This window comes from Nansenia antarctica (assembly GCF_963989245.1).
Source record: "Nansenia antarctica genome assembly, chromosome: 1".
Lineage (NCBI taxonomy): Eukaryota > Metazoa > Chordata > Actinopteri > Argentiniformes > Microstomatidae > Nansenia > Nansenia antarctica.
The window spans coordinates 9,585,168-9,598,673 of record NC_137674.1 but is presented as its reverse complement, the minus strand read 5'-3'; the positions used below and the strand labels follow the sequence as shown (position 1 = coordinate 9,598,673).

Here is a 13,506-nt window from a genome sequence, read left to right as displayed (position 1 = left end):
AGCAGCACTTACCATTTAAGTAATGATGCACGAGACCATTTGGAAGCAATATGAAGTTAACTAATAATAATTGACTCGTGAATTTCGCCCACCAAACGCATTTTATGGATGGTACCTTTCACTTATTTGAAATCTGCAGCGCCTGCAGCTAATTGTGCAGTTGTTATCCCGCAGTGTTAAAACCCTGCTGAATTCAATTACACGATCAGCAAGCTACTTTTCTGGAACTGTGTTGTTGAATCGAATAATTTAAACACTCAATTATGTGAGATGTATTTCTATAAACAACAGCTTGATCTCTTTGCATCTGTTTTTACTAGAACCAGAGATAGATAACCAACTTATTTGCATGAATCCTACTGCAGGTGCTGGAGCTTCACTTATGTAAATGTACAGTAATTGGTTCTAACAACTATCTATCTGCAATGTTTATCTATGAACTGTCTGTGCCGTGTTAGCCCTCTACTCTGTTATCTTCTATGCTGGAAGAGTCACTTTTCATGAATACTTTCATTGATTAATATGTAGTATTCAAATACTATATGAGTACACGATTTACAAGGTTCATATAGGTGACAAGGCTGCACCAGGAGGGTAACAAAGTTACCACCTGTGTGGCACTGATTAGAAAAGTCTGACAGTTATATTTAGCTGGCTCAAAGCCTGGATATGTCAAACCTGTCTGATCACATAATACCATCCTATCGCTCTCTGGGCACAAGCTCCCAGCTAAAAGGGGACACAGACACCTCAAACATCCAGCTTAGGGTAGAGTTGTCAATAGAAAAACGACTGTATGAGGATAGTATTCTGCCCAGTGATGGACTCCATAGATGCTGATCTCTGTCTGGTGCTGATAACACATCTTTCTTATTACGGCCTGCAATTTCAATTAAAGTCATGCTGCAGCAAGATAATAGCGAGACTGGAAAACACACAGGATTACTTCTTAAAATTAATCTCCTTACATTTAATGTACATTTGCATGCCATTATGAAGTGTTATAGTACCTATCTATGTCTACCTGAGTCTGACAGTTACTGTAACAGAGTTAATATAAGAGTGAATTATTCATGATCCCCACACATTACATTATATGTAATAATATTTGACAAGTTGAATAATTCGTTTCACACAATCCGATGTCTGATAGTCTATTACTACAAACCATGGTTGGCAATGGGACACATTTCAATAAACGTCTCTGCAGATGAGAGGTCCAAGTGCTTTTGCAATCAACATACAGTATAGAGATGCAACCTTTCAATTTCAAATGATACATCTGGTTACTTTGACTTCAGGATCAGGATCTTTATCAGGATTAGGGAATTTGAAAAACATAAATGACAAGAGTCATCTTCCCCACTGAATTAGCTATCACTGCATATTTCTTTTGACATAGCTTGACAAGTCGTAATAAAGACCCAACCTCAGCCTTAAGGCATTTTAGGTGAACACATTTGCACTAATGTTCTATGTATGACCTTAGGCCTAGGGCATAATAGGATCATACTATGGAAGGTGGCTGTAATGTGGGAGATGCCAGATGCCAATAAATCTACTAGCACGCTGTAAACTGCAGGGGATTCACGCCAAGCCAGCTGGCCCTCAAAGCCTTGAAATTCCCTCAAAAAGTAGAGGTTGACAGCAATTAATTCATTAGCACGGAATATCAATCTCAATAATTACCTCCCTTTCATGTAGATAAACATCACTCTGTCCTTTAGTCTCTTAAGAAGGAATCTCAAGGAAGATACGATTATAGTGACACCACGAAATGTCTAGTCAATAGAAAACAGTTACCCCGCTGATATTGATGCAGCTATTCAGGGTAGACATCATTGTCTTTCGACAAGGTGACGTCGCTCCTAAGAGACACTCTGAGCCTCGGCCAACAGTGCAGACAGAGTTGTGCTATCTGAGGTGAGGCAATCGGGTAGACATCTCTACATTATCAATGGTTATATCTCACATCAAGATTTAGGAGGCTTGGTAAGAATAAGCAACCAACAGAAAAACACTTTTTTTACTGTAAGTTTACTGTACCTATAGTGCAATATTACAATATTACAATATGCCCTGCTTTGAATTTGGAGAATGCTGTGTAATGTTTAATTGAACTGTTAATTACCCAAATGTCCTAAGCATTGCGGTAAAAGGGCTCCGTTCCACTAGAGCATATATTCCCAGAAGACTGGCATTCATGTGTGTAATTAATCGGTATATTCTATCCAGCAGGACTACATCCTTCCGCACAGACTTTACCTTCAAGCCAACCCCTTAACTGCTACGTTGTTCTGCTAAGTATGTGATTAATTGTATTGTCTTAAGAAACTACATTTGCATAATAAGTAAACAGAGGCAGTATAACAGGAGTATTTTCGACCTTTGAAAACAGGTACCTGGTACTGTTTAACTTGTTGTTGTTGTTGTTGTTGTTGGAGGTATGCAGTATACATAAGAATATGTAATGTTTATATTTTATGGAAATGTGTTTTATGCTACTGTAATGTTACTTTACTTTAATGCAGTATGGAGCCGTACATGCACTATTCTAAATGTTCAGTGCAGAAAAAATACATTTAGATCAAAATCTACCAAAGCTGTAGGGCACACAACACGCAGGAACACAATCTGCTTCCCTCTCACATAATAGACAGATGGACCAGTCCCCTTCCAAACAACACGCTAGCTTTAGTGTGCAGCACTGCTGCTTACATTGCTTACACTATTCAACATGTACATATTCATTGGTTTCACCTTTTGTTGTGGTTGACACTGCCCAGAATTAAATATCATGATAGAATTCATAAAAATAAAAAAACGGAATGACAACACACAAGTTTTAGGTCTCTCGGCGTTGCTCCCTGTCTTCCTGACAGATTTGATCTGGATACAACATTGGATCTTCTCCCCTCAGGATAATGAGGGGACTGAGAATCCGATGCTTGCCAACAACTTAAGCACCTTATCATACTAGATTGCTTACTCATGCAATTATTGGATGCCAAATTACAATGTCCCTAAATGGGCTACATGGAATACTACCATTAGAGGAATTAGTTAAAAAGCAATTGCTACTGCCGCTGATTAATGCGGCATGCAACATTTTATATTTACCTCCAGTATCAAACCGTCAGAGATATGTGGACAGGCGAAATTTGGTTGACAGCTACAGAATTGTATAACATGGAAGGCATCAACTCACCTGTCACACTCATCTTCCTATAACACAGTTCAGACACTACGCTACACCTGTAGGAGGAAAACAATGTGATTAAGGCTTGGACACATTTCACATGGTATCACATACTGTATAATGAAATACAAATGTGGCAGACAATGGAAATACAATAATCTTAATTCCTTAATGATTGCATGCAATGTGACATAATGGACAGTAAACACAGAATGCTAAAACCTACAGTATGTTACTGTCAAAAAAGTAAACCAATTCGGGGTGGGACAAAAGCCATAGAAATAGGACAATTTCAGTTCTGAGGTGCTACTTCATCATTTTGTTTTCTGGTTATATAGCTGTTTAGCTTGTAAGACATTAATATTAGTTTTAGTGTCTTTTATGAATTGTTGGGTTCTCTCTTTTTACCGTAATTTTGATGAGCCATTTTTTAAGTCACTAGTTAATTAACATTAATTAGCGGTTTTAGAATGGGGTCTGGGGTCTTATTTGGGGTTAGGAAGGACAGGTTTACTTTTTTAAGTGTAAGTAACTTTATTATTTATAATGGGCAAACGCAAAATTAGAGTTATTATTAGGGTTACCTGCTTAATGTTTAGTCATCCTTTGAATCCCGTGATCTATTCTCTTAATAATCATCAGCCTTCAGGTGTACTAGTCACAAAAGAGAATTCAGATCTCTAAAAGGCTTTCAGCTGTAATATTTAAAGCACTGGAAATTACTGTACAAATGCAGCTTCCTAAGGTTGAATAACAGAAATGGGAAAGAGAGATAGCAGAGACACTGATGGGTTGCTGATAAAAGACACTACAATCTAAGAGTATTCCATTCACTCAGCGATGACATAAGAGTGTGACTACCTACAATATTCACATACTGTGTGTTGAGTAATCGAGGCCAACTTCAAAGGTTGAAGGCATTTAGACAATATTATGGTAATATAGGGGGACTTTTCTTACCTCTTTTATCTCCATATCATTCTCAGAGACATGCTAGTGCAAACAAGTCAATCAGAATTTGTGCTTAATAAGGTCAAACTATAAGGAAATAGGTTAAAAATTCATTTATTAGTCTCAACAGTTGCTTTCAATTAACATATTATACATTTAATATAACTATTCATGATCCAATGAACAATTTAGCATTGACTTTAAAATTGTTTAACAAATGATTCTTTAGCGTGTTGATGCATGTAATCTACTGATGCACAAACATTACGAAAGACAGTCTCGAAATTTCATTTTGTGTGGATTTCCTGTATCAAAACATTTTAGCCATTACTGTACCTGTAACCAAGCAGGCATTTAGGGGCAGAAACAAGTCATTCAAATGTTTCTGTATTTACCAAACATTTTCAGTTTTATGAACAAGTTATGGCAAAACAGATTTACCAAGTTATGGCCACCTATTTAGAGGAGCGTACTATACACATTGTGCTTTATGTTCTTTTTATTATATGTTTAATGTACAAATACAGGTTAAACACAGAACAGAGCACTTGTAGTAAGCTACATACTGTACATAGCTGATTGCTTTCAACCCCCCCCACCCCCCAAAAAACACTTATGAAATCAAAGTTCCCTAAGGGGTATCAAAAAGCATCAAGTGTTGTGACAACTTCATGCTTTTATATTTAGAGTCAGACATTATGGACAACCAACAGCAGCATTCCAAAAAACAATTCTCTTTGTTATTATTTTCTTTTCTCATTGTTCTAAAAAAATGTTCTTTCAAAAATGTTTAAAAAATAAATAAATCAAACTGCCTCTACTAAATGGTTACGGTTTATACTGTATGTGGTTCCTTGGTGAACATGTCCTGAAAGAGGAAAGGGTCATTTTTTGTGAACAATCTTAAGGTTGTCTTATGTTGGAGGTCGCAGATGTGGAGCACCTTCAATATCTACCATAGGGATGCTCTCTGTAGCCCCCCCGTGAGAGCCTTGTTGCTGGGGCTTTTAGACTCGGACGGGCTGCGGTCCACTCCTCCTCTGTAACAGGCAGTTTAGAAAAATAATGTAGTCAGATTATACACAAACTAACTAACTTCTACGATCTACTGCTAACTGTTAGATTTGTATATATTTTTTTTTTTTTACTAAAACTCAATAAAAGTCAATGTACCCCAAATTAACATGTATTTCATTCCCAAATCATCCCATATGACTCAATGACTTGACTGAAACGACTTTTAGATGACACTTTAAAGGGTAGATTGATTTCCACAGTTTTTTGGTCAGTGTTAGTTAGTGATTAGTGACAGGGCCCAGACAAACAGAACCAAAGTGTGGACCCTAACCCTACTTTTAGGGTAAAAGAACAAATATGTGATTTTGTAATTTGGGTGAACTGCCCCTTTAATGCAGTATTTTAGTTTACTACTGCACAAACATTATTCTGAAAACTGGACTCAACGTGAGCCTTGGGGAGTCTGCTTCTTTTCCAGCATTCACGAGTGCAGCCACCCAAAACATCCTCCTGTCTGCCTCGTCCTGTGAGTTACAGTATACTTCACCACACTTTGAGGTGCATAGGGCAACTAACGTTGAAAGACAGATTGAGATTCATGGTTTCCAATTAACACATTGTCTGTACTGCTATATTCAAAATGTGATATAAACAACTTACATCTCTCTGCTACAAACAGACGCGCTGTGGCGTTTCAAATACAATTTAACCCACCTCCCGGGTAAGTTTTAACACTGCTTGTGGTGAAATGTAACATTTTCCGAAAATGCATAAAATGTATGATTTAATCATAACCTGCAACTCAGCAATACGTCTTCATTGAGCGTTTGAACAAATATCAGACGGCTTTGTCATTTTGAACACATTATGTAGCACTATTCTTAACCCAGAACCTAATTAACTCACAAACCTTAGATATAATATATTATATATGCCATTTAGCTGACGCTTTCATCCAAAACGACTTACATTGCACTACATGTTACGAACCCATCAAACCCACAACCTAAGCATTGTTAGTGCCTTGCCCGAAGAAAGTCAGATTCACACACGCACGTGGGTTCAGGACAGTTCGGCCCAAGTGTGCACAGTGATTCATGTGTCACATGATTCTAACTTCCTGATTGAAGATATTAAGAGTGTTAAACTATCCTATCTTACAATCATCCCTGATCTCCCCTGATATGTTCAGAACCTCATATCCACTTGTAATTGCATGGCATAAGGAGGTGAACATGAGTAAGTGTGAGAACAATTACGACCGTATCCTATTACAAACTAATAACTTTATGTAACAACATGTTAATACAATGTTGTTTCAATAGATACTTACAGAACTAGTACACAGGTATAGGGAGATTGCAATGTACTGTAAAGCATGACTGAAAATCCTCCTCCTGACACAGTACGTCTTGCACCATAATGCCTCTAGCCAGGGACATGCATATCCACAGGAACCTTCTGAGGTACCTATGTTCTACTGCAGACATGTCTGCTTTCACTACAGTCAATTAATTACATTGGTTCTCTGTCCGCTGTCGGCCCCAACTCGGAGATCTGTCTCAGACTCCCGCTCCCCTTTTAGGAGTCAAATTACATAAAGAGCACAGCCCATTCCGTGCTCTGCTACACAGAGCTCTGGTTCCATGTCACAAAGTGTTTATGGAGCAGAAAATCAAATCATCGCCCTCTTGGTTTTTGTTTCATCCACACTTCAGCGCCCCTAGTGCACAATTCATTGTGCTGAAAATGAATGACCGTACCGAGTCACAGTGGAAAGCGGCTTCAGAGGGAAAGCAAGAGGGCGGCACGGTGCCCAAAAAGCAGTAGCATCCCTGGTACCCAATCTAATCCTGAGAGGGCACATGTTCAAAAGGCAGAACGCTGGCTGAACGTCCACCTCCACCTTTAACAATAGACATAGGCCTCTGGGCATCGAATGGCAGATTCACCGAGCGGCTCAAATGCAACCATGTAGCTAGCCAGGCAGGGAGAATGGGCAATGCATACAGAAGCTCCTCCTTGGACCTGAACGGTCAGGCTCGGGGCCACCCTAAGGCATATTCCTTTATCTCTCAGCTGTGAAACATCATCTTCTCTATGGAGGGAGATTACACGGCCAGTATTGTTTGGCCGCCACCACTGTGTCACATCAGATCTTGGCAGGTGGTTCATTTCATTTAAGGAAGGTGGAAGCTATTCTACTGGATATGGATTGGTACTGTAAGTGCCTTGGTTGAGCTCACATGAATATGGTCAGCTTTGAATAAAGGGTCCTCATTTGCCTTTTAATTAATGCCAGCTAGCTCAATTCCTCCTCTGAGCCATTCCTCCGCTGTCAGCATTAACAATTCATACAAAATGTAGCATTATGAGGCAAGGAGTCCGTCAAAGGTTTCCTACAAGAGTGGTGCATCTTCATCTTCAAAGCATCACAAATATGTACAATGAATAAAATGCTCATATATGTTTACCATAATTGTTATATTCGTCATTGGTTCCATGGCCATATTCGTAATATTCTGAAGTGCTGCAATAAGAAAATAATTACAATTTAAAGAAATGTAAGAGCCAAATAGGAGTGTAATACATTTGTCTATTCAAGACATTTCATATATGAAAAGAGCAAGAGGTCTCACATTAATGGATCACAATCCAATAAACTAAACTAAAATGTAGGTCTATGCATTAAGGCACAGAACTCTGTAGAATTGTTATATCTGAATTAAAGGCAATGACCAAACCACCCAATATGATCCATCATCAATTAAAGAAAATACTGTATGATCCAAATCTCTTTTTTGATATGTGATTATTTTGCTATTATTATTGTTAGATTTATCATAGAAGAATGGTGTGTGTTATCTAATTTAGATACAGATATGAAATGGATATCTATATTTTGTTGGAAATATTCCAGATATGAAAACTAATCATAATGAAGCTAATACTGCATGACTGATAAACAGATGGATTATGATAATCAAATATATTGTAAGAGGATGGGATTTGAACAGTGGAAGAAGAAAAAGAAAAACTTTAAACAAATTAAACAGCTCCTAATCTAGAATACTCTGCTATACTCTACTATGAATGAAGTAATCATTTGAAATACATGAAATCTGTATGATATTGAAAAAGCGTAGTGAAATAATATAGGTTATATTATACAGTAGTACCAATGATGTGTATATGAGTGTCATTGAGTTTTCATACTCAATCAACCTTGCAATAAGAATAAGAGAATATCCATTGTGTTAGTGAAAATTACCTCTTTGACTGATTGCTGTAGTTGTCCTCATAGGCATCATAACTCTTGTCGTCATATTCTCCATCATATCCATCATCATAACTCTGCAAAATAAAAAGTAATCTCCTGAATTCTGATGGCAGCTCTAAAACCTCGTAGAAGTCTAATTGTTTAGGAATGGTACAAAAAATCAATGCTTTGTTCCATGGGAAAAATATCTCTATTACACACACACCCCTTGAATAGGAGAAGTGACGGCACTAAATCATGTCCAACAGAGACTATTGATTAGGGTTTGCAGGGCAGTTGTCTTACCAGCCATGTGTATTAGACACTGCTAACCTACTGTATGACCTTGATCCAACACTAAAACAGGACTATGCTATTAATCAGAAAATATTGTAATCAACACTGAGAAAACAGTAAATCCTCATTGCTGACACATGCTGGTCTAAGGTCTACACACTAAATACTCTAAGGCCAAGTGGCAATAACTCATATATAGAATATAAAGCATTGTGTCGAGCATTCTGTACAATTTTCACTTGAAACACCTTCTCAAGAAGAGCCTGAAAAACGTTTGTAGCACAGAAACATTATGACACAACAAGCTGTGATACATTGTGAAAGGGCCTATACCATGGTGATTGACAAGTCTGATATGGATACAACTGTTGTTCAATGTCAGTTGTTTCAGCAACTGTCATCTTACTTAAAAAATAAGAAAAAAAATAGAGAACTGGAATATAGGCACATCATGTCTTCCTTATTAAAGAGACTACACATTGCAGCATATATTATAAGACTGACATCAGCTACTGAGACTCTTTGAAAGTGTGCTAATCCGTTGCTGTCATTCTCATGTTCATTTCTGGCCCTATCTCCCCTGTCACATTTCTGAAGGTAAGGGCTTTTTGTAATCGTTGGATCTTGCTTATTTAAAGCATTTTGATGGTGTTCAAAGTGTTCATTTCTGTCAATCTCCCTGGTCTAATCCTTGTACTCAAAGCTTGCCATCCCAAATCAAAGCCTCCAATCCCAGTCAAATAGTTTCCTGTTCTTTTTAGTTGATTAACAGCTCACATCTCCAAGGGATCTTTGTGTAAAACTATAAATAGAACTTTTGAGATTCAGCTGAAAATAAAAACTAATCAGTGTCAGTCAGTCCAAAGGAACTAGTCTGACACCTCATCTGTCACCACTTCTGCACACATCACAATACAGCTGTGATGTAAAAGTGTAATCAAATAAATATAGCCACAGTCATTATCGTTTTTTTAGAACATACCAGGAAAATTAAATGCATACGAAAATGTAAAATGATCTAAAGACACCTTATGACAGACATTATTTGAATATAACTTTAATAATTCCCTTCACAGCTATGCATATAGGCTACTCTCAAAAAAGGGTGGTGCTGTTAAAGAAAAATTCAGTACCGTTGTTGAGAATGTGTGTTAATAAAAGTGTAATTCCCTCTGTAGCCTAAGTGTTGTTGGTTTTACACTGTGTTTCAGTAAAGCATTCTGGCCTAGCTCCATACTGGGGTATCAATCCCCCACTATTAGTGCTTTGGGCTCATTTATGGTTTTATAAGTATGAACATGGATTTGACTAAATTAAAGTTAGGGATTATGTCAGGGATTAAGTTGTTCAGAAGATCTAATGACAGTTCTGCTTTATGAGCCTTTTCCCATAACGACAGGGTCAGAGGCCTCCGTATCTCACTAATTGACCATTTTGTTAGCATTCCCGTCTGACAAAACACTCCACATTACCTCGGAGCTGAAATGTAAAACAGCCGGAGGAGACTGTTAGGAACATGTCAGTATGGGAAGAACTTCCCGCTCAATTGTAGTTAGTAAATTCAGTGTAAAAAAAGAAGAAGCTGGAATTAAATTATTCTGTGTTCTTGGAATGTTTTACATAATGTTATACTCAAAATATGACAAATGGCAGTGACAAAATTGTTATCAAACATTTCTAATTATTGTCCCGTTTTCCAATTGCCACTACCATGAAAGATGGTTTGATTGAGATTGGCTATTCAATGGACAGGAATCATTAGAATTTAAATGAGTCCCTAACTAAACTGCAACATTGTAAATGTTGAGCTATTGTTCAACCTCAATACTGCCCTTTGACCACTGGGTCAATATCACTTATCCTAAAGTTCAGTGTTGTTTACAGAGCCCTTGCTCTTGGCCTTGCTGACCTTTACATGGACATACAAGCACTGTGCATGGCTAGTACGGCCTTTCAATAATGAAGCTTGATCCTTATATTCCAACACTCATTTGGAAAACCAATTATCACTCTCTCCTATTGAGCAAGCAGGGAGGAAATAAATCAAGTGGTAACACATGGGTGGAGAGCCTTAGCTCAGTGTGATTAGGACAGCAAGGAGCTAAAGGCCCTCGGCACTGTGCTCCCTTATCAATTGACAACCTGTATGTCCTCTGACAGTGACTGATCTTCATAGAGGGCTGCCTCATAATACCTCTCCAAAAAAGAGAATGGAGGGAAAATTAGACTTGGGGATCCTTTGTCTTTGCTGCAATCCAGTTTCTGTGGTTGAATTGACTAAATTCTACTCCTTTGCCGTTCAACCATCCTTTAGGTCCACTTGTCTTGTTCATCGCAGGGTGTGAGAAGCATATTGTAATAAAAGCCCTTCACAAAGTTTTCACAGAGTTGGAAATGGAACCAACTCAGTTACACTGTCTCTGTCTCCACTGCTTTAGTGCCAGTGAGAACCACGTCCTGTAACGTGCAGCGACATTCAGTTCAGACAGGAAACTCTCTGAATGCTTACTTCAGCTGTCAGCCAGTTGGGATGCCATTGCTCTGCTTAGTTGACCATGCACCATTCAGACATGGACAAACATCTCAATATGGTAGTCGACTTTATCTAAGCGTCTATTCTCTCAATACACCTGCTGCAGCTAGATAGATAGATAGATAGATAGATAGATAGATAGACTTTATTTGTCATTGCTACAGTACAGGTACCAAACAACGAAATTTAGTACTGTATACCTAATGTCCCTGCTGCCATTGTTTTGCTTCCCCAACTCTACCCAACCCTCAACCTGTTGTCTGATTGCACTCCCTGTTTGTTTTTAGCTACAGTATATTATGCTTTTCGTGGGCAGGGGGCACCTCGCATAGCAGATCCTCAAATGCCAAGACATGTTTATAAATATTTACATGTTCAATACATGGTTTAACATTCGAAACATGAGTTTCCCTGACTGAAATGGGTTTATGGGAAATGCACTTTCACAAACCCAAAAAGTATTTGCTGTATCATTTCAGTGTGGCATTATGAAAGACTGCATGTGTGACAAACAGTTAATGACATTACATGTGGCATAATCAATAACAGGGGTGGCTGTGGTGCAGGAGGTAGAGCCGGTATCTAATGATCGCAAGTTCGGTGGTTCGAACCCCGGCTGGCCACAAGTCGAGGTGTCCTTGAACAAGACACTGAACCCCAAATTGCTCCCAATGAGCGGGCCGGCGCCTTGCATGGTAGCTTGCTGCCATTGGTGTGTGAATGTGTGTGTGAATGGGTGAATGAGAGGCCATTGTATAGCTCTTTGGAATACGGCGCTATATAAGTCAGTCCATTAGAATGATGTCTTCAAACATTAAAATGTAAGTTATATTAGGTGATGGCAAACCCCCTGCATTTCAAATATAATACAATAAACCTATATATCCACATAACAAAGACTTTAATGCATTTGGCCCTTAGAGAGCACAATTATCGAAACCAAATTGGCTTATGGTTGTATCTTGTTTCAAAGAAAATGAAAGATTAAGCTGTATTGGCACATTTGTCTGGTTCCTTTTATTTTTGTAAGTCGTTCAACAGAGGCTGTCAGGAATGCCTCAAATTACAAATCGCTTTTGGGTATTCTGCCTACATCTAAATCAATGTATGAAATTATTAAACAATCTACCTATGTCTTACATCTGTTTTATTAAACAGGGGAGTTCTACATGGAGAATCCCATTTCCATAATTAGTTCACCTCACAAATGTGAACTCAGCAGTGAAACCAATCCTATTGTTAAAAAGCAATTATTCCCGGTGTGCATGCCATCCTTAAAGGTAGCCCAAGAAAAGCAATTCTGTTTCATTCCTATGGTGTTTTTTTCGAATGCAGGATTGCCTCAGATCAATGCAAATTTCACATTTAATGGTAAGGGTTAACAAAAAAAGCAACGTCAATATCTGCTTCACATTTGAGTACGGTAACATCCAACACATTGGTTGAATGATTAGAATTTCATATAATCTTTTCTATCCATGAAATAAACCGTAAGCAGAGAGGAATTTTGTTCCCTATTTCTACAGAGTGACCTTCCGCTGTATTTTCTGTTCTGGGATAAAAATAAATACATTTCAAAGCTTCCCCGAGCCTTGTGCTTAATCACATGATGGTATTCCCTGCACACCATCTGTGGGGCTGCAGTGTTTAGGCTGAAGACCAACCAATTCGAGAGACATTTTTCAGTGTTATGGTGATCTGTATGATTTGTGGTCTACCAAGGTTGGAGTTTTCGATTTGAAGACATAAGAAACAGTCATACGTCTAGGTTGTGGTTTGGGTCTAGGTCTTGGCTAATGGACAAGACTGTTCAGCTAGGTTTAGATCTGAGTCTGGGGTGCTCCAGTGTTGTCAGTGGACTGGCTTTGCCCCTATCTCTGCCCCTTCTATCACGTTCACATCAGAGAATCACAAACATGACAGCTGCCAAAACGTTTGGTGACAATTTGTCCGTTTGGAAATAATTCAGTCCTGCCATTCTGGGTTAATATAATTCACTATGTGCTATATTACTTAATATTGCACATTTGCTATGAAATAATCAAATATAAAATAGCTCGAACCCTACTAGTTGTTTTTGGAGACTTACTGAAAATAGGGGTCGGTGACAATAACACTGGGAATATAAATGTCTTTAGCTATGCTGATCCACAGAAGAGCTGTGATTAACTGGATTTCTACAAGTTGATTTGTCGAAACAAAGGAAGAGAGTAATGCCATGCAACATGATGTTTATTCATACTCTGCTAC

The 13,506-nt window shown here is 38.3% G+C and overlaps 1 protein-coding gene across 1 annotated transcript in view; it reads right to left on the bottom strand.

Moving 5' to 3' along the window:
- Window positions 1-5,095: 5,095 nt before the first annotated feature.
- khdrbs2 (KH domain containing, RNA binding, signal transduction associated 2) overlaps window positions 5,096-13,506 on the bottom strand; it is a gene marked incomplete at both ends in the record, with an annotated part of 59,437 nt that continues 51,026 nt past the window's right edge. The window contains 3 exons of the mRNA XM_080537059.1: window positions 5,096-5,190; window positions 7,642-7,697; window positions 8,439-8,521. Coding sequence (XP_080393185.1) covers window positions 5,096-5,190; window positions 7,642-7,697; window positions 8,439-8,521 — 234 coding nt within the window. The remainder of the gene's footprint in view (window positions 5,191-7,641; window positions 7,698-8,438; window positions 8,522-13,506) is intronic.